The sequence below is a fragment of the Pseudophryne corroboree genome, chromosome 6 (assembly GCF_028390025.1).
Source record: "Pseudophryne corroboree isolate aPseCor3 chromosome 6, aPseCor3.hap2, whole genome shotgun sequence".
NCBI classification, from domain to species: domain Eukaryota; kingdom Metazoa; phylum Chordata; class Amphibia; order Anura; family Myobatrachidae; genus Pseudophryne; species Pseudophryne corroboree.
Genome location: NC_086449.1, coordinates 433,515,707 through 433,537,200, shown reverse-complemented (window position 1 = coordinate 433,537,200; position 21,494 = coordinate 433,515,707). Strand labels below are relative to the sequence as shown.

Here is a 21,494-nt window from a genome sequence, read left to right as displayed (position 1 = left end):
GACTAGGGCTAAGATTCGGGGGTGGTGGCTAGGGCTAAGACAATGGGGGTGGCGGCTAGGGCTAAGACTCGGGTGGGGGGGAGTTGGCAGCTAGAGCTAACCTCCCGGGCCCTAACCCGATACTTACCATCAGAATGTCGGTGGCTGGTGTTCCGATGCCAGAATCCCGACATAACTCAGTCATGTGATCACTGGCATCCTGACTGCCGGGATGCTGACTGCATCCAGTTACAACCGGTACCCAGCAAATAGAATTCACGTGCACATAATTACAATTTTGTGATATTACAGCAGTCAGAGCTGCTCACTCATTAATAAACTGAAATCTTGGTCAAGATGTCACTGCCTTTTTTATAAAATACATTTATTTTGCAGATGAATAATATATGTAAAGTTTCCTGTCACTCACCAATAGTAACAGTGGGCCAGGGTGGTTGAAGCAGCAGCCAGGGGTCTGGATATCAGAAGAGGGTCCATAGGGGTGCCAGGGGTTAAGGAGAGCAGTGGAGAATCTGCTTGGATGCATGGAAGTGAGAGCAGAGACGCGCTGCGAGTAGTAGCAGTGTGCTGGGGTCACGGGAGCAGCGGCAGCCAGGGTCTGGGTAGCAAGAGGGACTGCACTGCAGAGGTCCCCAAGGTTAAAGAGAGCAGGGGAGGGTCCACCTGAAGGCATGAAAGTGGGAGTAGAGCCGCAATGCCAGTAGCAGCAGTGGGCCAGACCCAGGCTAGCAGCGGCAGCCAGGGTCTGAGTAGCAGGAGGGACAGCAGAGGTGCCTGGGGTTAAGGTTAGCAGCAGAGGGTCTGCCTGGAGGCATGGAAGTGGGCGTAGAGCAGCAGTCACAGTAGCAGCTGAAAGGCTGGGTTGACCGGGACAGTGGCAGTGAGTGCAGCTACCCCCGGCTTCCAGTGGAGATCAAAGAGAGACATGGAAGAACAGTGCGGGGGAACAGGTGCAGGTTCTCTCTCAGGGTGGACAATACAGAGTCAGTCAAAGTGAAGGTGGGCTGGATAACAAAGAGAGCTCCCTAGCTATAGTACATTGCAGATTGTGGATAAACACTTCTGGAACAGGTGCACATTTAGAAGCTCCGGTATGACAAACCAGTACACTTCAAGCACTGGGTATAGGAATTCAAAAGTGAATCTGAAAATATTTCTAATAACCTTTCTAAATGTAAAAGAGAAATACCTCCCATCCGCTAAGAGCAGATTATTAAGTGTATGGATTTTCTTTTGCACTTTGAACTTATTTTTTTTTTTTTAGATATGAAAAACCTTTAACATAAAAGGAGGATAAAAATAAATCTCTTATTTCAAAGATATTTGAAGTTGGAGAAATCTTCAGTTCATATCATTGGTAATCTGTCTGACATTCATTAGTAAATTTATTTTCAATTTAAAATAAAATATGTCCTTTTTAAATTTATTTACAAAAAGATGAAGAGGAAATGCAGTGAAACAATCTTCATTTGTCTAAAGGAAGCAAAACTACCTACCTTGGTTTCTTTTTTTGAATTGGCCAGACAAGTTTCCCCCAAAAAATGTTATATGGTTCAGAACTTAATACATGTCATTAGTCATAGCAGCTTATTTTAACCTGTTGCAGCCTGGTTGATACTTGGAAGTATCAGCCCCCCTCCCCCCATACATCCTGACTGATATGTCTTCTGGGCTGATCACTGTAAAATATAGAGGACTTGGGGGTATATTTACTAACCAACGTGTTTTCAAAGCTGACAAACGTTGGTGACTTTGACCGATGGATTTGAACGGCAATAGAAATAAATGCTAAGCAAGTCTGATTTAGGGTCTATTTCTATTGCCGTTTTAAATCTATTAGTCAAAACTGATAAAGTTTGACAGCTTTGAAAATATGCTGGTTAGTAAATCTGTTCTCTGGTGATTGCAACCCTTTAACTTTCATGAGAAGATATACATTATACTTATACTTATATTCTATAGGTACTTTATGGTTTACAGTTATCTACTAAAGAGGAAGTGTAGGAGAATATTTTACTAAACATGACAACATAATAAGAAATTCACTCACATTCAAGTACATTAAATACATACCTTCTGTAATGGTTCGAGAAGTCTGCCAAGTGCCACTATTGCAATTAACACAATGACGGCTGAAATTAGACCAGCTATCTGGAAAATAAAGATTATTATTAGTATTATTACACTCTCAAATGAACAGTATACTCATTATATGGAAAGTGAAAATCCATTGTTTGTTCCAACAATTGTCCTCTATGCACAGCTTTGGCTTGTTGAGCTGATTACCTGGGTTTTCCCACCTGTGCTTTCCTGGACGGCAGTACGTGACAGTGCAGTTGTGGCACAAAAGCAGGAGAAAGCGCCACCAAACAGGTTGCTGATGCCAAATGCAATAAACTCCTGAAAGTATAAAGACATAACATTGCTTCATTGTGAAACAAATGCATACACAAAACATAACAGATTTTTTTGTATAATAAACACATTTCTTAAACATTAAGTTGTTTAATCAGTTATTGTTAGGGACGTGTAGTCAGGGGAGGCAGTGCCTCCCCTGTCATAATTATTAAAATAATACAAAGAAGATATTTATAACACATATTCTGTGATATAGATATCTTCTTTTACTATTTTAATCATTCCCCCCCCCCCCCCTTTAGAAAATCCCTGCATATTGGGGTGGGAGGCAGCAGGAGAGGTGCCTCCCGCTGACAATATGAACTTCGGGAAGCAGGGGGGCAGGCAGGGGGCAGGGCCAAGCAATGGGCTGTAAAAGCCCATTGAAAAAGTACTAGGAAGCTGCACCAGTATATGTGCCTCAATGACAGGGGCGTGCATTCAGCCTACCTGAAAGCACACCCCTGTCAGTCCCGCAGATGTGATTGGCCCAGCAGATCCACTGGATCCACTGGCCAGCAGGCACATGTGGCGGCGCGACGTGGCGGGCATCCGTGGCAGTGAGACCCGGTGGAGAAAGGGTGGCTGGCGGCAGACATGGGTCCGAGAGGATCCATTCTCTTCCAGCCATTCTGCAGAGTTCAGCAGCGGAGAGCCGGCTTCCCATTTCAAAAATTTTTGAAATTCACGATGGCCACCATGAGCCAATCACAGCTCAACCGCCCCCTCAACTGGCTTATATAAGCCAGTAGCGAGGCAGCGGCGGTCAGTCCAGCGACAGGGAGGGAGCAGGGAAGAGCTCCCGAAGATAGAAGACGCCGGAAGCCCTGGGGAGGCGTTGGCCATGAAAAAGAGCTGAAAGGAGTGCCGCCCCCCAGGTGAAGACGCTGGAAGCCCTGGGGAGGCAGTGGCAATGAAAAAGAGCTGAAAGGCAGTCGCCGCCAGGCAAAGATGCAGTACAATAAACTATTTAAACATTATGTGTTGTGTTTATATTTTAATATTTTCTTTACAGGCAGACTACGGGTGCCAGTGGGCCCTTAATGTCTGGGCATGCTGGCACTTGTGGTTCTCCAAGTGCCGGCATGCTGGGGCAGGCTTGCTGGGACCTGTAGACCGCCTGTAAATAACAATATTAGTATGTCATTAACCCCGAACCCACCGCCACCATTGTTGCGGGCATAGCACTGGGCTTTCAGCCCAGTGCTGGTTGTTGCTCAGGAGGGGGGACCCTATTTACATGTTTGGGGTTCCCACTTTATGAGGAATTCCAGACCTGGGATGACTGGTTTGGGGGGTGTTTAATGTTATGGCAGGGGGACCCCATACTGAGTGTCTCCCCTGCTATGGCATTATCCCCCCCTAGCAATCAGCCAGTGCCTCACCAGTCACTGATCTCACCGCACGTCACTGGTTATTGTATATAAATGAAACATTTATATTGCTGCGTTATAGAAGAGTATTAGGTGTTAATTATATCAATGATGTAATCTTTCTATACTGTCTCAGGTCCTAATCATTTTATCCAATCAGGGATTTCTCAAAACCGTTTACATTTCTGTTTCTCAGATATATTTATCTGTTGAGCAGATGTCATGACTGAGCTATGATAGTAGCATACCGTCCAAAATCACCCCTTCCACCAGGCACAACATTGTCTGCTCCTGAGATTCCCACCTAATTTGTGATTGCAATGTTAAAGACACCTTTCTCATCACATCATTAGTTCAACACAGGTGACTGTAATCACAAATTAGGTGGGAAGCCCATGAGCAGAGCATTTTGTACCTGTGGAAGGGGTGATGTTGGAGGGTCTGATAGGTATGCATGTGCATCTAAGCTGCTTACCTGATTACCATTTATGGCATAGCAGTGTTTTGTGGCATACACTTTCCCCACAGATACGGCCACAGCATAAGCCACTATACCAATGGAAAATGCTGAGCCAATCATTTCTGAAAACATACTGACATCTGGTGTCATTGGAGGTATAAATCTGGAAAAGAAAGAAAACAATTTTACATTATATATTTCTTGTATTCAATATTTCGATTTCGAAACACATAATTTCATGTGAAGCGAAAACAATTCTAATCTGATGAGTTACGCACAGTTTATCTGTTATGCATTATTCACAGTGTATTTTGTAAGCATTCTATTTATCCACACATTTAGGGGTATATGCAATTCACGGCGAATCGCGGCAAATTATCGCCGTTTTTTAATTCGACACAATTCGACAGGTGAATTCCGGCAGGTGGCTGCCGGAATTCACCATATTCAATGAAAAACGGATTCGACAGTCCCGCGGGCGAAAAACGGCCGATTTGCCGGATTTTGCCGCGAATTAAAAAAATGGGAAAATCCCGGAAAAAATGGCGTGGGGTCCCCCCTCCAAAGCATAACCAGCCTCGGGCTCTTCGAGCTGGTCCTGGTTCTAAAAATGCGGGGTAAAAATTGACAGGGGATCCCCCGTATTTTTAAAACCAGCACCGGGCTCTGCACCTGATGCTGGTGCAAAAAATACGGGGGACAAAAAGAGTAGGGGTCCCCCGTATTTTATACACCAGCATCGGGCTCCACTAGCTGGACAGATAATGCCACAGCCGGGGGTCACTTTTATACAGCGCCCTGCGGCCGTGGCATTAAATATCCAACTAGTCACCCCTGGCCGGGGTACCCTGGGGGAGTGGGGACCCCTTCAATCAAGGAGTCCCCCCCCAGCCACCCAAGGGCCAGGGGTGAAGCCCGAGGCTGTCCCCCCCATCCAATGGCTGCGGATGGGAGGCTGATAGCCTTGAGTAAAATGACAAGAATATTGGTTTTTCCAGTAGTACTACAAGTCCCAGCAAGCCTCCCCCGCAAGCTGGTACTTGGAGAACCACAAGTACCAGCATGCGGGAGAAAAACGGGCCCGCTGGTACCTGTAGTACTACTGGAAAAAAAATACCCAAATAAAAACAGGACACACACACCTTGAGAGTAAAACTTTATTACACACCTGCCGACACACACAAAATAATATGGGGGATCCCCTGTCAAATTTTTCCCCACATTTTTAGAACCAGGACCAGCTCGAAGAGCCCGAGGCTGGTTATGCTTTGGAGGGGGGACCCCACGCCATTTTTTTCAGGGATTTTACCATTCCATCCAAAAAAAAAAAATATATTATTTTTAAAAATATATAAATAATACTTGTGCCTCCAAAAAAGACAAACCAAGTACCTAATCCCTTCTAATATAAATAGATATGATATTACCAAGAAAAAAAAAACACAAAAAAAACATGTTTTAAATTTTTTTTATTAGTTTCACCATCCAAAGTGTGGCGGATTGAAAATGACGAATTTACTGTCTAAAAGCACTGTTGTCGAATTTCCAAACTTCCATTGAATAGACTTTGGTCGAATTGCAGCATGTGTATCATTGCAAAAAAGGTCGAATTTGTCAAAAGTCGAATTTCAAAAAGTCGAATTTTGAAAGTCCGTTTTTTTGTCGGAAAGTACTGAATTGCATTGTCGAATTTTTTTTTTTGGCGAAAAAATCCCGAAATTCGACAATTTCGGGAATTCGACCGCAATTGCATATACCCCTTTGTATATTAGGTTACAATACCGACGGCTACATCCTGCACCCCTGTAAATCCCGACAGTTGGCATGCCAACTAGCAGGGACTATTCCCACTCGTGGGTGTCCACAACAACCACAGACTGGGAATAGAAGCTGTGGAGAGCGCAGCTTGCCACCGAGCCCGCAAGGGGCTTCATTTCGCTCGCCACCCCCCGCCGGCATTCTGCTGCCGGGATCTTGCGGTAAGGCATACCCAACCCATATAATAGATAGATAGATAGATAGTTACACTGTAGATAGATAGATAGATAGATAGATACACTGTAGGTAGATAGATAGAAACGTAGTGTGTAGTGTGTAGTTTTTCATGAAAACATTGTAGCATAGCATTTTGTATGCAAATACAGTCACACACAGACTATGGGCATGCTGCATATAATTTTAACCCCTTCAGTGGTGAGTTTTCAATTTAAAAACACACTCTGTGGGGGGGGGGGGGTTTAAATTGGCGTGGGAGCAGGGTGGAATGTGCCGGGGTCGGCAAGTGACAGGGCAGGGCGAGGTTATTGCCTGGCAATCGCCTTGCGGCACCCGGGAATCGGCATAAGCCATTATATCGGCATAAGACAATAGGAATCCGGGGGGCAGGCTAAACTCCATAATGGAGTATGCTCCATAATGGAGTATTCTGATTCCCGGGCGCCATGCACGCTGTACGGTTGTCCTCAGGGAATCAGCAGGTAGTATGTAGTGTTCATTCTAGCACCCTGCACCTATCAAAATCCTTGCAGTTCCTCTTTCCTGCCTGGGCTGTTGCGCTCTGCTCTGATCTGTTACTCAGTGCTGTGATATAGACCTGTGTATGCGCTGAGAAGCACCAGAGCAGAGAGCGACACCCCAGGCAGGAAAGGGGAACTGCACAGGATTTCAAAGGTACAGGGTGCTAGAATGAACACTATGTATGCACTAAAATCTTCCGGGGTAGCTATTGCTGTCAGCCCCAGAAAATTTCCGTGCATACCACCGAAAGGGTTAATCAGCAGAAGCTGCTTGTGTGTCCTATTGCATTACTTTGCATCTACGATGCATTTTCACGGGGAAAAAAACACAAAAAAAAAGCTCGGCATTACAGAGTCAAGCGGCACTCACGCGTTAGGTGTAACACGACTTGTGGTGCACAGAGCAAAGTTGTAAGAGGACACGTCTGTATATAAAATAGTAGTAACTAATGGTGACCAGTAAACAGTGAGTCACATTGATACTAGTCTTCATATGCTAATTACCTTTTGATTTGTCTATGGTTTAAATGTCGACATTTTCAACATGTCGACATTTGAAACAGTCTATATATTTAACCACTTACTTGGTTAATATATTTTCAAAAAAATGCTCAGAAATTGTCCGTTTTTTTATGATTATCCAACAGGATTTGTTTTGTCAATTTTTTTATTTATTTCTTTAAAATATAAATTTTTATCACCATCGCAAATTCTGCATCCATATACTCACTTCCTGGGGGCTGTCCAGCATAGGTTAAGGCCGCCCAGCATGTGCGTTGCGCTGCTTAGCGATGTGTTCACAATTTAATTGTGAATGTATTGAACAGAAGACGGCCCCTGCCTGCGTAGCCTGGCTGCACAGGCAGGCAATCTGGCGCCTTCTTTTGTTTCGCAGCGGCTGTGTGTGTGACTTCACAAGAAGACTCTGCTGATTAAAATGATATTCAGCATGCCTATATTCTGTTTGCAACTGCAGCTGTATCTGAATATGAAATGCTACGTTACAGTGTTTTCATCACTGGCATGTGTAACACTTGCATAGTAGAACTGTGTTCAGCGGGTAATCTACCAATGAAGTAAAGTCTATTGCAACTAATGGGGATATCCTATTATTCCCGAAAATATTTTGGCCATAGCCACGTGGGTTTTTGTGTTTAATTTATCGAACATTTTTTTCAAGGTATCTAACTAAAAAAATTGCCTTATCCCTCAAAAATACATAGGATCCGTGAAAAACCATGGCTCTACAGTATGTATTTTTGCAGAAAAGAAGGGCACTTATCAGCGATTTGGTTTCCCCGATAAGCACCAGCACCAAGACTAATTGGATAGCCCCGTCGGCAGAGGCGTATCTAGGGTAGGGTGAGTGGGGCACGTGCCCTGGGCACCTTGGCAAGCCCAGGAGAGGGGGGGCGCCGCCGCCGGCCAGGGCATCATGCCCCACTCGCCCCCGTCAACCCGAAATGTGAGGGGAGGAGAGCGCACCGTCTCTCCCTCCCCTCACCGCCGCTGAAAGCCCTAGCAGCGCTGCCAGCAGCGCTGCTGTGTCCGGTCTCCGGCGTTAGCCAATCAGAGCTTGCGGACCGGCTCCTGATTGGCTGCTGGTCCACGAGCTCTGATTGGCTAGCGAACCGGCGCCAGACAGCCGCCGGAGACCTGGAGCAGTGAGGGGAAGGAGAGGCGCTGCGCTCTCCTCCCCTCACATGTCATCAACAAGCGGCGAGTGACCGGGGGGGGGGGCACAGTGGGGCATGAATCTGGCACTAAATGGGGCATGTAACTGGCACTGAGTGGGGCATGCAACTGGCACTGAGTGGGGCATGTATCTGGCACTAAATGGGGCATGTAACTGGCACTGAGTGGGGCATGTAACTGGCACTGAGTGGGGCATGTATCTGGCACAGTGGGGCATGTATCTGGCACTGAGTGGGGCATGTATCTGGCACTGTGGGGCATGTATCTGGCACTGTGGGGCATGTAACTGGCACTGTGGTGCAATGTAACTGGCACTGTGGGGCATGTATCTGGCACTGTGGGGAAATGTAACTGGCACTGTGGGGCAATGTATCTGTCACTGTGGGGCAATGTAACTGGCACTGTGGGGCATGTATCTGGCACTGTGGGGCAATGTAACTGGCACTGTGGGGCATGTATCTGGCACTGTGGGGCATGTAACTGGCACTGTGGGGCAATGTAATTGGCACCGTGGGGCAATGTATCTGGCACTGTGGGGCAATGTATCTGGCACTGTGGAGCAATGTATCTGGCACTGTGGGGCAATGTATCTGGCACTGTGGGGCATGTATCCGGCACTGTGGGGCAATGTATCTGGCACTGTGGGCCAAGGTATCTGGCACTGTGGGGCATGTATCCGGCACTGTGGGGCATTGTATCTGGCACTGTGGGGCAATGGAACTGGCACTGTGGGGCAATGTAACTGGCACTGTGGGGCATGTACCTGGCACTGTGGGGCATGTAACTGGCACTGTGGGGCAATGTAACTGGCACTGTGGGGCATGTATCTGGCACTGTGGGGCATGTATCTGGCACTGTGGGGCAATGTATCTGGCACTGTGGGGCAATGTATCTGGCACTGTGGGGCAATGTATCTGGCACTGTGGGGCATTGTATCTGGCACTGTGGGGCATTGTATCTGGCACTGTGGGGCATGTATCTGGCACTGTGGGGCATGTATCTGGCACTGTGCGGCAATGTATCTGGCACTGTGGGGCAATGTATCTGGCACTGTGGGGCAATGTATCTGGCACTGTGGGGCATTGTATCTGGCACTGTGGGGCATTGTATCTGGCACTGTGGGGCAATGTAACTGGCACTGTGGGCCATTTTCAGTGGCCACACCCCTTCTGGAGCATGGCCACACCCCTTCTGGAGTGTGGCCATGCTTCTTTTTGTGTTTTTTTTTGGGGGGGGCGCCATTTTCCATCTTGCCCTGGGCTCCGAAAACCCTAGCTACGCCTCTGCCCGTCGGCAGTAATTATCCGTGGTAAATTACTGCGGATACTAAGACACCGCCCTATGTCAGAATACATACATTGTTTTATCTACAGATTAATGATTTTACAAACTCATTTAAAAAAATGCAGTATTTACTAAACAATTTAAGTAATAATTGCTCTTACCCACTAGGAATTGTTTTTATGATCCCTGCATTATATTTCTGTTGTAAATTGGCTCCATACGAAATCCCTGTTGCCACTATTGTCTACATTAGAAATAAAATTAAGAATTAAGTATATATAATCACTTTCTATGCCAATTACAATATTAATACTGTTACACATACCACAATGATTTCTATAGGAATTGGTACTCGTAAGTAGCGCTTGTATCGATCGTTAAGTTCTTTCACCACAACGCACAAAATGAAGGTCAGAAGTCCAGCAATCAGATCACAAATATTGGTTTTTCCAATGTTTTGAAAGATGTCTCTAATTGTCTGTTTAAGAAACATAAGAGGTATTAGATGTCAACAATAAAACAGAACATGTAATTTAATATATCCCAGTGAGTAATGGTAAAGTAAAAATCTGACAGTGTGGGGTCGATTCAATTAGATGTGAATTATTCGCAGACACAGCTATATGCAGCACTAACAGTTCCTCTGGACTTGCAACTGATACAATGTAACATTAGAGATTTTACTATATATTGCAATGTGATGCATGTTAACAACACTGGACAGGAACCTGGCACATGAATTACTAAGAATGTAGACTGTATCTCTTCCTGGTAGTTCACACCGGAAGACTCTCCAGGGAGAGAGCCAGCCACCATGCTCCATAGTTCACACAGAAACTAATGGGTTGATGTATCCGACAGTAAAAAGAGTGGAGAAGTGGACCGAAGGAGAAGTTGCCAACAGCATCCAATTAGCATCTACCTAGAATTTATAGAATCTCTTGTTAAATGTCATTGGAAGCTGACTGATTGCTATTGGCAACTTCTCTATTAGTCCACTTCTCCACTGCTTGATACATCAACCCTTTATTCTATAAATTTGGGAACAGCTAATACAGTAGGTGCCACCTAGACTCCAGCACCGATTAAAAACCCCACCCTCCTTCCAGTAGTGGCCTACAACCATGCCACCTTACATATTGGTAGCAGCATGTCCAGCAGCTAGATACTACCACCTTACATCTATAATTGTATCTTGTGCTGTGACTGGATCTTACCACCTTACAGGATATGACCACTTTACATCTATAGTTGTAATGTGCCCAGTGACTGGATATGACCTACCTTACATCTATACAGCAATTTGCCCTGTGACTAGATATTACCACCTTATATCTGCTGTAGCAACTAGTCCTGTGAATGAGTATTAGCCATAGTTATAGTTCCTTCAGCTAGCTTACTAAAGAAGCATCTACAGTATAGTACAGTTTCTGTTCAATGAAGAGTACATGTTGTATTGTCCATTACTACCAGAGCCAGCCATATAATTACGTGAGGTACGTGGCTGCGTATGATGCCACACTGAGGAGAGCACACTTAGGGGGTATTCAATTATCTGCAAAATCACGTGAATTTTTCTCGCGTCAGTCGGCCAGAATTGCAGGGAAAACAACTTTTTACTAGAGATGAGCGGGTTCGGCTTTACTCGGTTCTTTACGCCAGAATTATCGCCATTTCTTATTTTCTGGATTTTTCTTATTGGCTAACCATAACACGTGACGTCCGATAGCCAATAAAGAGATTCGGGTAAATCCGAGTACAACCGAACCCGTTCATCTCTACTTTTTACGGGTATGCGTGCTCCCGTTTTTCAACCTATTCAATTCCAAACGGGTTTCAAGTGAAAATTCTTGTAGTGCAAATGTAGGTAAAAATGGGGAAATGAGCCTGTACCCCCAAAAAAGCTAAACTAACATAGGACAACAGAAGAGAAGTGTATTAGAGATCACATTAAAGAGTTTTTAGGGACTTACATTGTGTGAAATGGCTGTTATATGCATTCTTTTTAAAAATGCAAAAAAATGATAGAAAGCAATCTTTGTTGTGCATAATAAATGCTCTCATTAAATTTGGGGTAAATGAAAATGGGTATAAGTATATATTTGGGTCATTTTAGAGTACTTTCAAAAAAAGTGGAAACAGACCGATTACTCCCACCTGCAAGCCTAAAAACACCTGTCCCACTCATAAAGCACCTCAATATACCTGTCCCATACCTTGAACCCCAATTTCCATCACTTTGTACTTTTTCACCCCAAAAAATGACATGTCATTATTGGCAAATTAAAAATAATTTAAAACTTTAACGTGCCTAATTAGTCCCAGGGGTTCTGTTCCATATCCAAACATTTTAACCTTAAAATAGGGATTTTTCCCAACTTTTCACCTGCTCAGCGTTAATGAAGAGAAATTTGAGAAAAAATTATCACCGATAAATTTTCCCGGATAATTAAATAGGCTGTAATTGCAATTTGCGGGGAAAAGTCAGTTCTTTTGGGCGAAAAGTTCATTATCGGCGACATGATTTACTGCCGACATATGATCAATAAGCTGTTAACACAGCAACATCAATATGATAAAAATTGAGAGGGGGCATGGCTCGTAGGTACAGCATTTCCCGTGAAACCGAGTCCCTTTCCCTTTTCACAAAAAGTCCACTGGGGTGCGCCAAAATCTGTATTCGCTTGCAAAACAAATTAGGCTCAGGCATGCTCTGATTAATACAGCTCCCAATCTAGTGAATCTATGAGGCTTGGGTCATACCAGACATCTTTAAGACTGAGGGGCAGATGTATTAAGCCAGGTGAAGTGATAAAGTGGAAGGTGATAACGCACCAACCAGTGAGCTCCTAACTGTCATTTTTCAAACCCAGCCTGTAACATGGAAGTTAGGAGCTGATTGGCTAGTGCGTTATCACCTTCCACTTTATTACTACACCAGGCTTAATACATCTGCCCCAATATGTTTGAAAAGTCGGTTGGCTGTCTGTTTTTTTCCTATATAATAGACAGACACCCAACTGACTTTTCAAACAATTGAATGAGTCACATACATGGAGGGGATAATTTGGTGATATTTGTGCAATGACTGTATATGTCAGCAAATGAATAATATGATGTGTCATTAGGTAGTGGCAATATTCCACTGTACAATAAAATGCATTCAGCTAACACATTTCTATCTAGTTCATAGCTATCAGTACATCAATGACAATCTTTGATAGACTCACATATATTATAGAGAATACTCCATTGTAGTTACCCGCGGGAACATTCAGCACTTGCTTGAATTGTGAGACAAACACTTGGAAAGCTGCTGCCGTGGTGAAGCCACCAACTAGTGGATCTGCCAGATACCTGACAATGAAGCCAATTTGGAAAACACCTAGTAAAAGCTGGGAATAAGACATAGTGATCATCATTGACTTTCACATGAGGATGGTCAGGCAAGCTCTCAAATAGACTAATACAAAGACGGACAGGTGTATATTCTCTTTGGTTTACACTAATAGGTTTATCTATAATATATAAGTTATAACAGTGCTTGAGACTATTATACAAAGCGGCTCAATGCAACATAAATTTGTAAGTCAATAAAAGTGAGCGCTATATGTCTACTATATGAATTAGAACAAGTGTTTTTTAGTAAAATTTGTTTGTTAAAGAACTGGAAACAAATTTTACTAACAAACTTTTTTAACAGGTGCCACTGTTTTAATTCATATAGAGTATAAGTATAGCGCTGACTTTTATTCACTTACAGCTTTATCTATACACAAGAACTATGTGATCACTCTTCGTCGGCAGTAATAAGCTCATTAGCTAACATAGTTACTTTTCTGTAATTAGTTCATTCTAGTTGTAAATAGAGATCAATAAAACAAATGCGAAGAACAAACAAGCAATGACTAGTAATTAAATGACAATTTACTGTCTTTTCTTACCCAGTCTTCTTTTATCACTGAATGATTCGATTCCCAATTGTAAAGCAATACAGAATATGCTGACGCTATATAACTGTTACTAATAATAATAATACTGAGAAGGAGGAACCACATATGTAAGAATATGTATTACCTGAATGATTCCAATTAAGAAACTTAGGGTCCCTGAAACCACAACTCTAGCTGCGTCCCTGGCCACTGTGTTTATTACTGTCTGGTTCAGTCCAGTGTTGTTACTTGACATGGTAAATTGTGAATCAGGAGCCATAGACAAAACAACTGAACCAACCATCAGGCTGACTACTGGAAATGGCCCTGTGGATACATATAGACACAGCTTAAACAATTATTTCACATACTAGTTCTCTTTAAACTCCATAAGAATGACAATAGCGCATACACTTAAAAATCAATATGTAGCATGGAATTTCCCCCTAACACTGTATAGTAGTTACATTGTGGCACATGTAGTGTCGGGCATAAGTCTCTTTTTTGCATGAATTACACATTTCTGTATAGTACATGTACACCAAAAATTACATTATGCACGTACTTGTATGCATATTTGGTTGCATCTTACACTTACAGATGTAAGTACTTTACATACTTAATTGTGTTTGTATTTTTTATTAATTCAGCATGTTTTTAATTACACCTTATACGGCAAATGGAAATTTAGCATGTATTAATAACAGTGCCAATATGTGTATATGTTACTGTTAACATGACTATTTTGTGTACAAATAAGTAATGCAAACAGATACTACTATCACTGTCAAGCCACATCTCTACACTACCCTTACTCTATGCGGAGCATGAGTCTACACAGACTTGTTACTCCTCATGTAAACCTGGCGGGTATTCCAGTGACATACAGCTGAGCATACTGTATGTATGTAAATTGCTTTCTTATGATCTCGTCTTTTGCTACTTACGTTCTGGGCATAACTGTGTCCATCTCTATATAAGCCCCACTGTTACTCTTCTATTAATGTTCATTGTTTTCTCTCTACTATAATAACAGCAAAGGGGGTCTAGGTGTTATAAAGGGGATACGTTCAATTTGCCAACTGTCGGTATCTCGGCGGTCAGGATCCCGATGCAGGAATTCCGCCACCCAGCATACCGGCAAAACAGGACTATACCCACTCGTTTGTGTCCATGGAGTGGGAATAGATCCTGTAGCGCGCGCTGTCGGGATATGTACATCCGGTATCCCACCCGGCGGTATATCATACTGAATCAGTTATAAAGTACTGTCCTGACAATTTATTTTGTTTTGTTTTTATAAGAACATAACTTTCCATTTTCATTGTGAAGGACTAAAGTAGTTCTATATCCCAACAAAGAATAATGAGACCTAAATCGGGTGGTCTTCAGTATGCCGACTGTCGGGATCCCGGCGCACAGTATACCGGCGCCGGGATCCCGACAGCCGGCATACCGACACTTATTCTCCCTCGTGGGGGTCCACGACCCCCCTGGAGGGAGAATAAAATAGTGTGGCGCGCGTAGCGCGCCACCGTGCCCGTAGCGTGGCGAGCGCAGCGAGCCCGCAAGGGGCTCATTTGCGCTCGCCACACTGTCGGTAAGTCGGCGGTATGGCTCCCGGCGCTGGTATGCTGGTCGCCGGGAGCCCGACCGCCGGCATATCGTAGTGAACCCCCTAAATCATTCCCAATATAGACAAACGTACACCCCTTGTCTTTATAGTATAACCAGATTGACAAAAAGGCATTACTAGCTAATCACTATGGGGTGGTTCAGTAAGTAAGGTAACAACCTCTCTCATATTTCTGCTGACATGCAATATGATTACTCTTTTCTGTAATAGATTATTATTACAATTTACCAACGGAGATGTGTTTAGATGTTCCCAGGAAGAAGTATGTTAAAATGGGGAAGAACGATGAGTAGAGGCCGTATCCTACTGGTACCGCAGCAAGCAATGCAAAGGCCAAACCTGGAATCATATATGATTAATTAACCTGATGTTATCGTATGTAAACATTATTTTGCATATTACAATCATAACATTAACATGGTTACAATTAATGGCATGTTCAAAGTTGTTATCTATAGTGAAACATTGTTCTTACACTCAAACCACATGAAAGTAATTCATACAGTAAGTACTAACCATAACCCATTTAAGAGCAAATGGCTCCTTAAGACGTCTGTTAGATTTGGGCACCTTCTTGCAACCTTAGTCATCAGACATGGTTTTATATATATATATATATATATATATATATACACACACACACACACACACACACACACACACACACACACACACACACACACATCTCCAAATAAACAGATGTGGATACAATTTACAACACGGCATGTTATCAGAACTGAGGAAAGAGAGCCTGGAAAATTGTCTGTTTACCATGACTCTATTTACATAACAAACCAAGCTCTATTTACTCAGTCCTGTTTGGCTTTACTTAATATATGCATTAAATGAATTGTGAAAATATTTGAGGGACTGCTATATTAAATAATGTGTGACTTTCTGTCTCTAAAGCTTTTCATTACATTGGGTAAAGTGCATCTAATTCATTCCCATAGAAGGGCAATAGTAAGATGCAAACTGCAGTGCCATATGGATGGGACCTCTGAGGTAGCAGATAACACAAGTTCTTGTGTATAGAGATAAAGGCAGTGTGCTCTCCTGTACAGTAGTGGGCAACCTTATAAGTGTAGCCAGAGCCGGCCCTAGCCAATTTGATGCCCTAGGCAAAATTTTGTCTGGTGCCCCCTAGCTCCGCCGCTAGTTCTGCATCTGTACCTGCAACGCTCAGGTAGTGGGGCCCACCGGGGGGTTACCCTGTGGGCCAGTTCAACTCTGCACAATGCCACACAGTAATGACCATAATACATATAATTCCACACAGTAAAGGAACCTTACACATATGCCCCACATTAGTAATGCCCATAATACACATAATGCCACACAGTAATGCACTTTACACATATGCACCACATTAGTAATGCCCATAATACACATATACTGCCACAGATACTGCCACACTTGCTGGTTATACAAAAAGATCAGTATCAAACATGTAGAAACTGTCCATTCTCTTCACTATTCAGTGTGTTTGCTGGTGTCTGTTACTCCCGTTAACTGCATGCCCTTTACTTTATACTGTGGGAGCTAAATGCTCTGCCCTCCAGTCTGATATGTCCAAAAGTCACGCTGCACTGATGTTTCATATAGAAATAGCACAACGCAACTTACTGACCACGTTACAGTGCTAGATGGCAGGGGAATTTTACGGTATGGACTGACTAGGAAATAAAGTGTGGGGAGAACACTGCCCATGTTATGTCCCTGCAGAAACCTGGGGTTTGCACAGGGATAAGGGACACACACAGGATGCCAGGGTCCCCCTCCCCCATGTGCACAAGCAGTATAGGTGATGTCAGGTTTCTGTGAAGCAGTCTTCCAAAATACACATGTGTTATCATAAGAAGCCATCCAGTAATAACCTTGTATAGTCAGTAAAAATGTCACAGGTCCAGGAATTGCATTTACTGGGCTTCTGCTGTCTGTCTGTCTGTCTGAGGTCTCACAAGTCAGGGGCATTCAAGCATGTCAGAGGAAGTTTAAGGCACAGTGTGCATTTTTTTTGACAAATGTAAACAGCAGTGTATACAAGTACTGATTGAATACATTTGGAAAGTAACAGTTAGTTTGCGGACTGTCCCTCTCAGCATGAGATGCTGCAGGGACATGCTTGGATGCCCCTAGACATGCTTGAATGCCCTAGGCAAATGCCTAGCCTGCCTATAGTTAAGGCCGGCTCTGAGTGTAGCCTCTCTTCATATAATTTAAATGGTCCTGTCCAACAAAATGTCATGTCATTTCCAATTGAATACTAATTTCTGTGCAAAACTAGGCGCTGTTTATGCATAAAAGACATTGACCAAAATCAACTACCGGCCAGTCCAAGCACTTGCTATACAGATATTTGCACCCCCTAATTACTTGTAACAAGGTATACAGTCTATGGCCCCTTCCTATACAGGCATTTGCATCCTCTTATTATGTCTAACAGGGCGTGCAGTCTATGGCCCCTTCCTATACAGGCATTTGCACCCTCTCATTACTTGTAACAGGGTGTGCAGTCCATGGCTCCTTCCTATACAGGCATTTGCATCCTCTCATTACTTGTAACAGGGGGTGCAGTCTATGGCTCCTTCCTATACAGGCATTTGCACCCTCTCATTACTTGTAACAGGGTGTGCGGTCCATGGCTCCTTCCTATACAGGCATTTGCACCCTCTCATTACTTGTAACAGGGTGTGCAGTCTATGGCTCCTTCCTATACAGGCATTTGCACCCTCTCATTACTTGTAACAGGGCGTGCAGTCTATGGCTCCTTCCTATACAGGCATATGCACCCTCTCATTACTTGTAACAGGGCGTGCAGTCTATGGCCCCTTCCTATACAGACATTTGCATCCTCTTATTACGTCTAACAGGGCGTGCAGTCTATGGCTCCTTCCTATACAGGCATTTGTACCCTCTCATTACTTGTAACAGGGCGTGCAGTCTATGGCTCCTTCCTATACAGGCATTTGCACCCTCTCATTACTTGTAACAGGGCGTGCAGTCTATGGCTCCTTCCTATACAGGCATATGCACCCTCTCATTACTTGTAACAGGGCGTGCGGTCTATGGCCCCTTCCTATACAGACATTTGCATCCTCTTATTACGTCTAACAGGGCGTGCAGTCTATGGCCCCTTCCTATACAGGTATTTGCACCCTCTCATTACTTGTAACAGGGCGTGCAGTCTATGGCCCCTTCCTATACAGGCATTTGCACCCTCTCATTACTTGTTACAAGGTATACAGTCTATGGCCCCTTCCTATACAGGCATTTGTACCCTCTCATTACTTGTAACAGGGCGTGCAGTCTATGGCCCCTTCCTATACAGGCATTTGCACCCTCTCATTACTTGTAACAGGGCGTGCAGTCTATGGCTCCTTCCTATACAGGCATTTGCACCCTCTCATTACTTGTAACAGGGCGTGCAGTCTATGGCTCCTTCCTATACAGGCATATGCACCCTCTCATTACTTGTAACAGGGCGTGCGGTCTATGGCCCCTTACTATACAGACATTTGCATCCTCTTATTACGTCTAACAGGGCGTGCAGTCTATGGCCCCTTCCTATACAGGTATTTGCACCCTCTCATTACTTGTAACAGGGCGTGCAGTCTATTGCCCCTTCCTATACAGGCATTTGCACCCTCTCATTACTTGTTACAAGGTATACAGTCTATGGCCCCTTCCTATACAGGCATTTGTACCCTCTCATTACTTGTAACAGGGCGTGCAGTCTATGGCTCCTTCCTATACAGGCATTTGCACCCTCTCATTACTTGTAACAGGGCGTGCAGTCTATGGCTCCTTCCTATACAGGCATTTGCACCCTCTCATTACTTATAACAAGGTGTGCAGTCTATAGCTCCTTCCTATACAGGCATTTGTACCCTCTCATTACTTGTAACAGGGCGTGCAGTCTATGGCTCCTTCCTATACAGGCATTTGCACCCTCTCATTACTTGTAACAAGGTATACAGTCTATGGCCCCTTCCTATACAGACATTTGCATCCTCTTATTACTTCTAACAGGGCGTGCAGTCTATGGCCCCTTCCTATACAGGCATTTGCACCCTCTCATTACTTGTAACAGGGTGTGCAGTCTATGGCTCCTTCCTATACAGGCATTTCCACCCTCTCATTACTTGTAACAGGGTGTGCAGTCTATGGCTCCTTCCTATACAGGCATTTGCACCCTCTCATTACTTGTAACAAGGTGTGCAGTCTATGGCCCCTTCCTATACAGACATTTGCATCCTCTTATTACTTCTAACAGGGCGTGCAGTCTATGGCCCCTTCCTATACAGGCATTTGCACCCTCTCATTACTTGTAACAGGGTGTGCAGTCTATGGCCCCTTCCTATACAGGCATTTGTACCCTCTCATTACTTGTAACAGGGTGTGCAGTCTATGGCTCCTTCCTACAGTATACAGGCATTTGTACCCTCTCATTACTTGTAACAAGGTGTGCAGTCTATGGCCCCATACTACACAGGCATTTGTATCCTCATATCCTCACCCTAAAATACTCTTCCCCACAAAACCTGGTGAAACTGCACATGCAGGTATATGACAGGGGGCTTAATGTATAATCACTAGGTCTCTAGCACTATTTCATGGATGGATGGTGATGGGTGTCCAAGCACTCTGGATGTCCTGTCTCTCTGACAGCAGGGCACTCCAGAGCTGATGGACTAGTATAAACATATTGTCTCCCCAGAGGCAGAAAGTATTATGTTCATTTTAGGTAGTGATGTTGTATTCTAATCTAAGGATATTATATACAAATTATTAAATAGATTTCATGTACAGTATATAACATAAATAACATGGTGAATTAGCTTACCTTGTAATGTGCCAATAAGCCCCGTGCTGACTCCTGAGATAAGGTCATGTACAAACCACTCTTTCCATCTGTACTTTGGCAGCCAGTCCAGAATTGGGAAAAATGACTTGACTATCAAAAGAGCTCTTCTGGATGTACAGCTGCCAGATAACAAACATATTATCACTAAATAAACCATTGTCATGTAAAAAACATTGTTTTGTCAACAAAAAAAAACCAGGATATTTGATAACATGTATGTACATGTACCTTTAGCAGCGTTTAGTAGCACTTGTACACAATAGCAAGACTGCAATGGTATAACATGGAATGAATAATTCTAATGTTTTAAAATAACATGTATTCTGACAAATCCATAATTATCAGCACAAATAAATGTTCATAATTTAATCTAAACTTTTTGAGCTACAGACATTACACATTCATTCACAGCATTCAATTTCTTATTTGTACTAATCTAAACATAAAAATGAAACAGCAATGACTTTGCGTTATACATCCACCTTCTAAATAAAATGTGGTCAGCCTGTGTTAGTCCAGCTGTATAGAACTACAAGTCCCAGTATTACCTGCCAGTCTGAAGTTGGCAGTTTAGCAGGGAGTTGTAAGAGCTGAGGGTCACAGGTTCCCTCTGTGTTAATTATCATGAGTGCATTGTTGTATTACCAAATGCACCATCGCTTTCTGCTGCTAGAAAACATTATCCAAGGCACTTTCAAATTAAAGATAAAGTAGCACTCAATGTTTTTATGGAATAAATGGCACAAAATTGCTTCATAGCACTGACACCCCTGCCATTGGCATTGCATCTACAATCCAGAATAACGATAGTAAAACAACCTGCAGCTCTTTTGCAGCTTCTCCTGGACAGTCTTTTGAACAATCACCTTCTTTTCATTCTCCTCCTGGAAAGCGGGCTCTGAGTAAACAGATCTTGCCACAAGGTATTGGTTGTACCCAGGAGGGCTGTCTGTATCCATGTTTCCTGATTCCATCTGAGAAACATAGCCATAAGCATGTAAATGCCTGTACAACTTCAGCGCTGGTCATGTAATAATGCAGTTATTCCTTTTGGATTCTAAGACAGAACTATTATTACATTGCAAAGTATTTAGATTTAGCATTTTCTGTATATTTGCTCATAGTATATTAGCTACAAGGTTACATGAAGTAGAAGAAGTTATACTGTATTATATGTAATTTGTATGTAAATGTTCTGTTAGAATAAACATGCATAATTATTACACACTTTCTTACTGTGTACCTGCAAAGCAGCAGCCCCCAGCAACCCTGTCATGTGTACTAAGCCATCCACATTATATAGTCCCTGCAGCCCAAGGGAAGTTCTATTTATG

The 21,494-nt window shown here is 43.4% G+C and overlaps 1 protein-coding gene across 1 annotated transcript in view; it reads right to left on the bottom strand.

The window, feature by feature from the left end:
- Positions 1-21,134, bottom strand: part of LOC134934584 (pendrin-like) — a 45,529-nt gene extending 24,395 nt beyond the window's left edge. Inside the window, exons 1-10 of the mRNA XM_063929990.1 lie at positions 20,980-21,134; positions 20,140-20,279; positions 15,522-15,632; positions 13,803-13,984; positions 12,956-13,120; positions 10,051-10,203; positions 9,887-9,969; positions 4,246-4,393; positions 2,287-2,400; positions 2,074-2,151 (exon numbers count right to left, since the gene is read on the bottom strand). Of these exons, the coding sequence (XP_063786060.1) occupies positions 2,074-2,151; positions 2,287-2,400; positions 4,246-4,393; positions 9,887-9,969; positions 10,051-10,203; positions 12,956-13,120; positions 13,803-13,984; positions 15,522-15,632; positions 20,140-20,279; positions 20,980-21,134 (1,329 nt within the window). The remainder of the gene's footprint in view (positions 1-2,073; positions 2,152-2,286; positions 2,401-4,245; positions 4,394-9,886; positions 9,970-10,050; positions 10,204-12,955; positions 13,121-13,802; positions 13,985-15,521; positions 15,633-20,139; positions 20,280-20,979) is intronic.
- Positions 21,135-21,494: the final 360 nt, after the last annotated feature.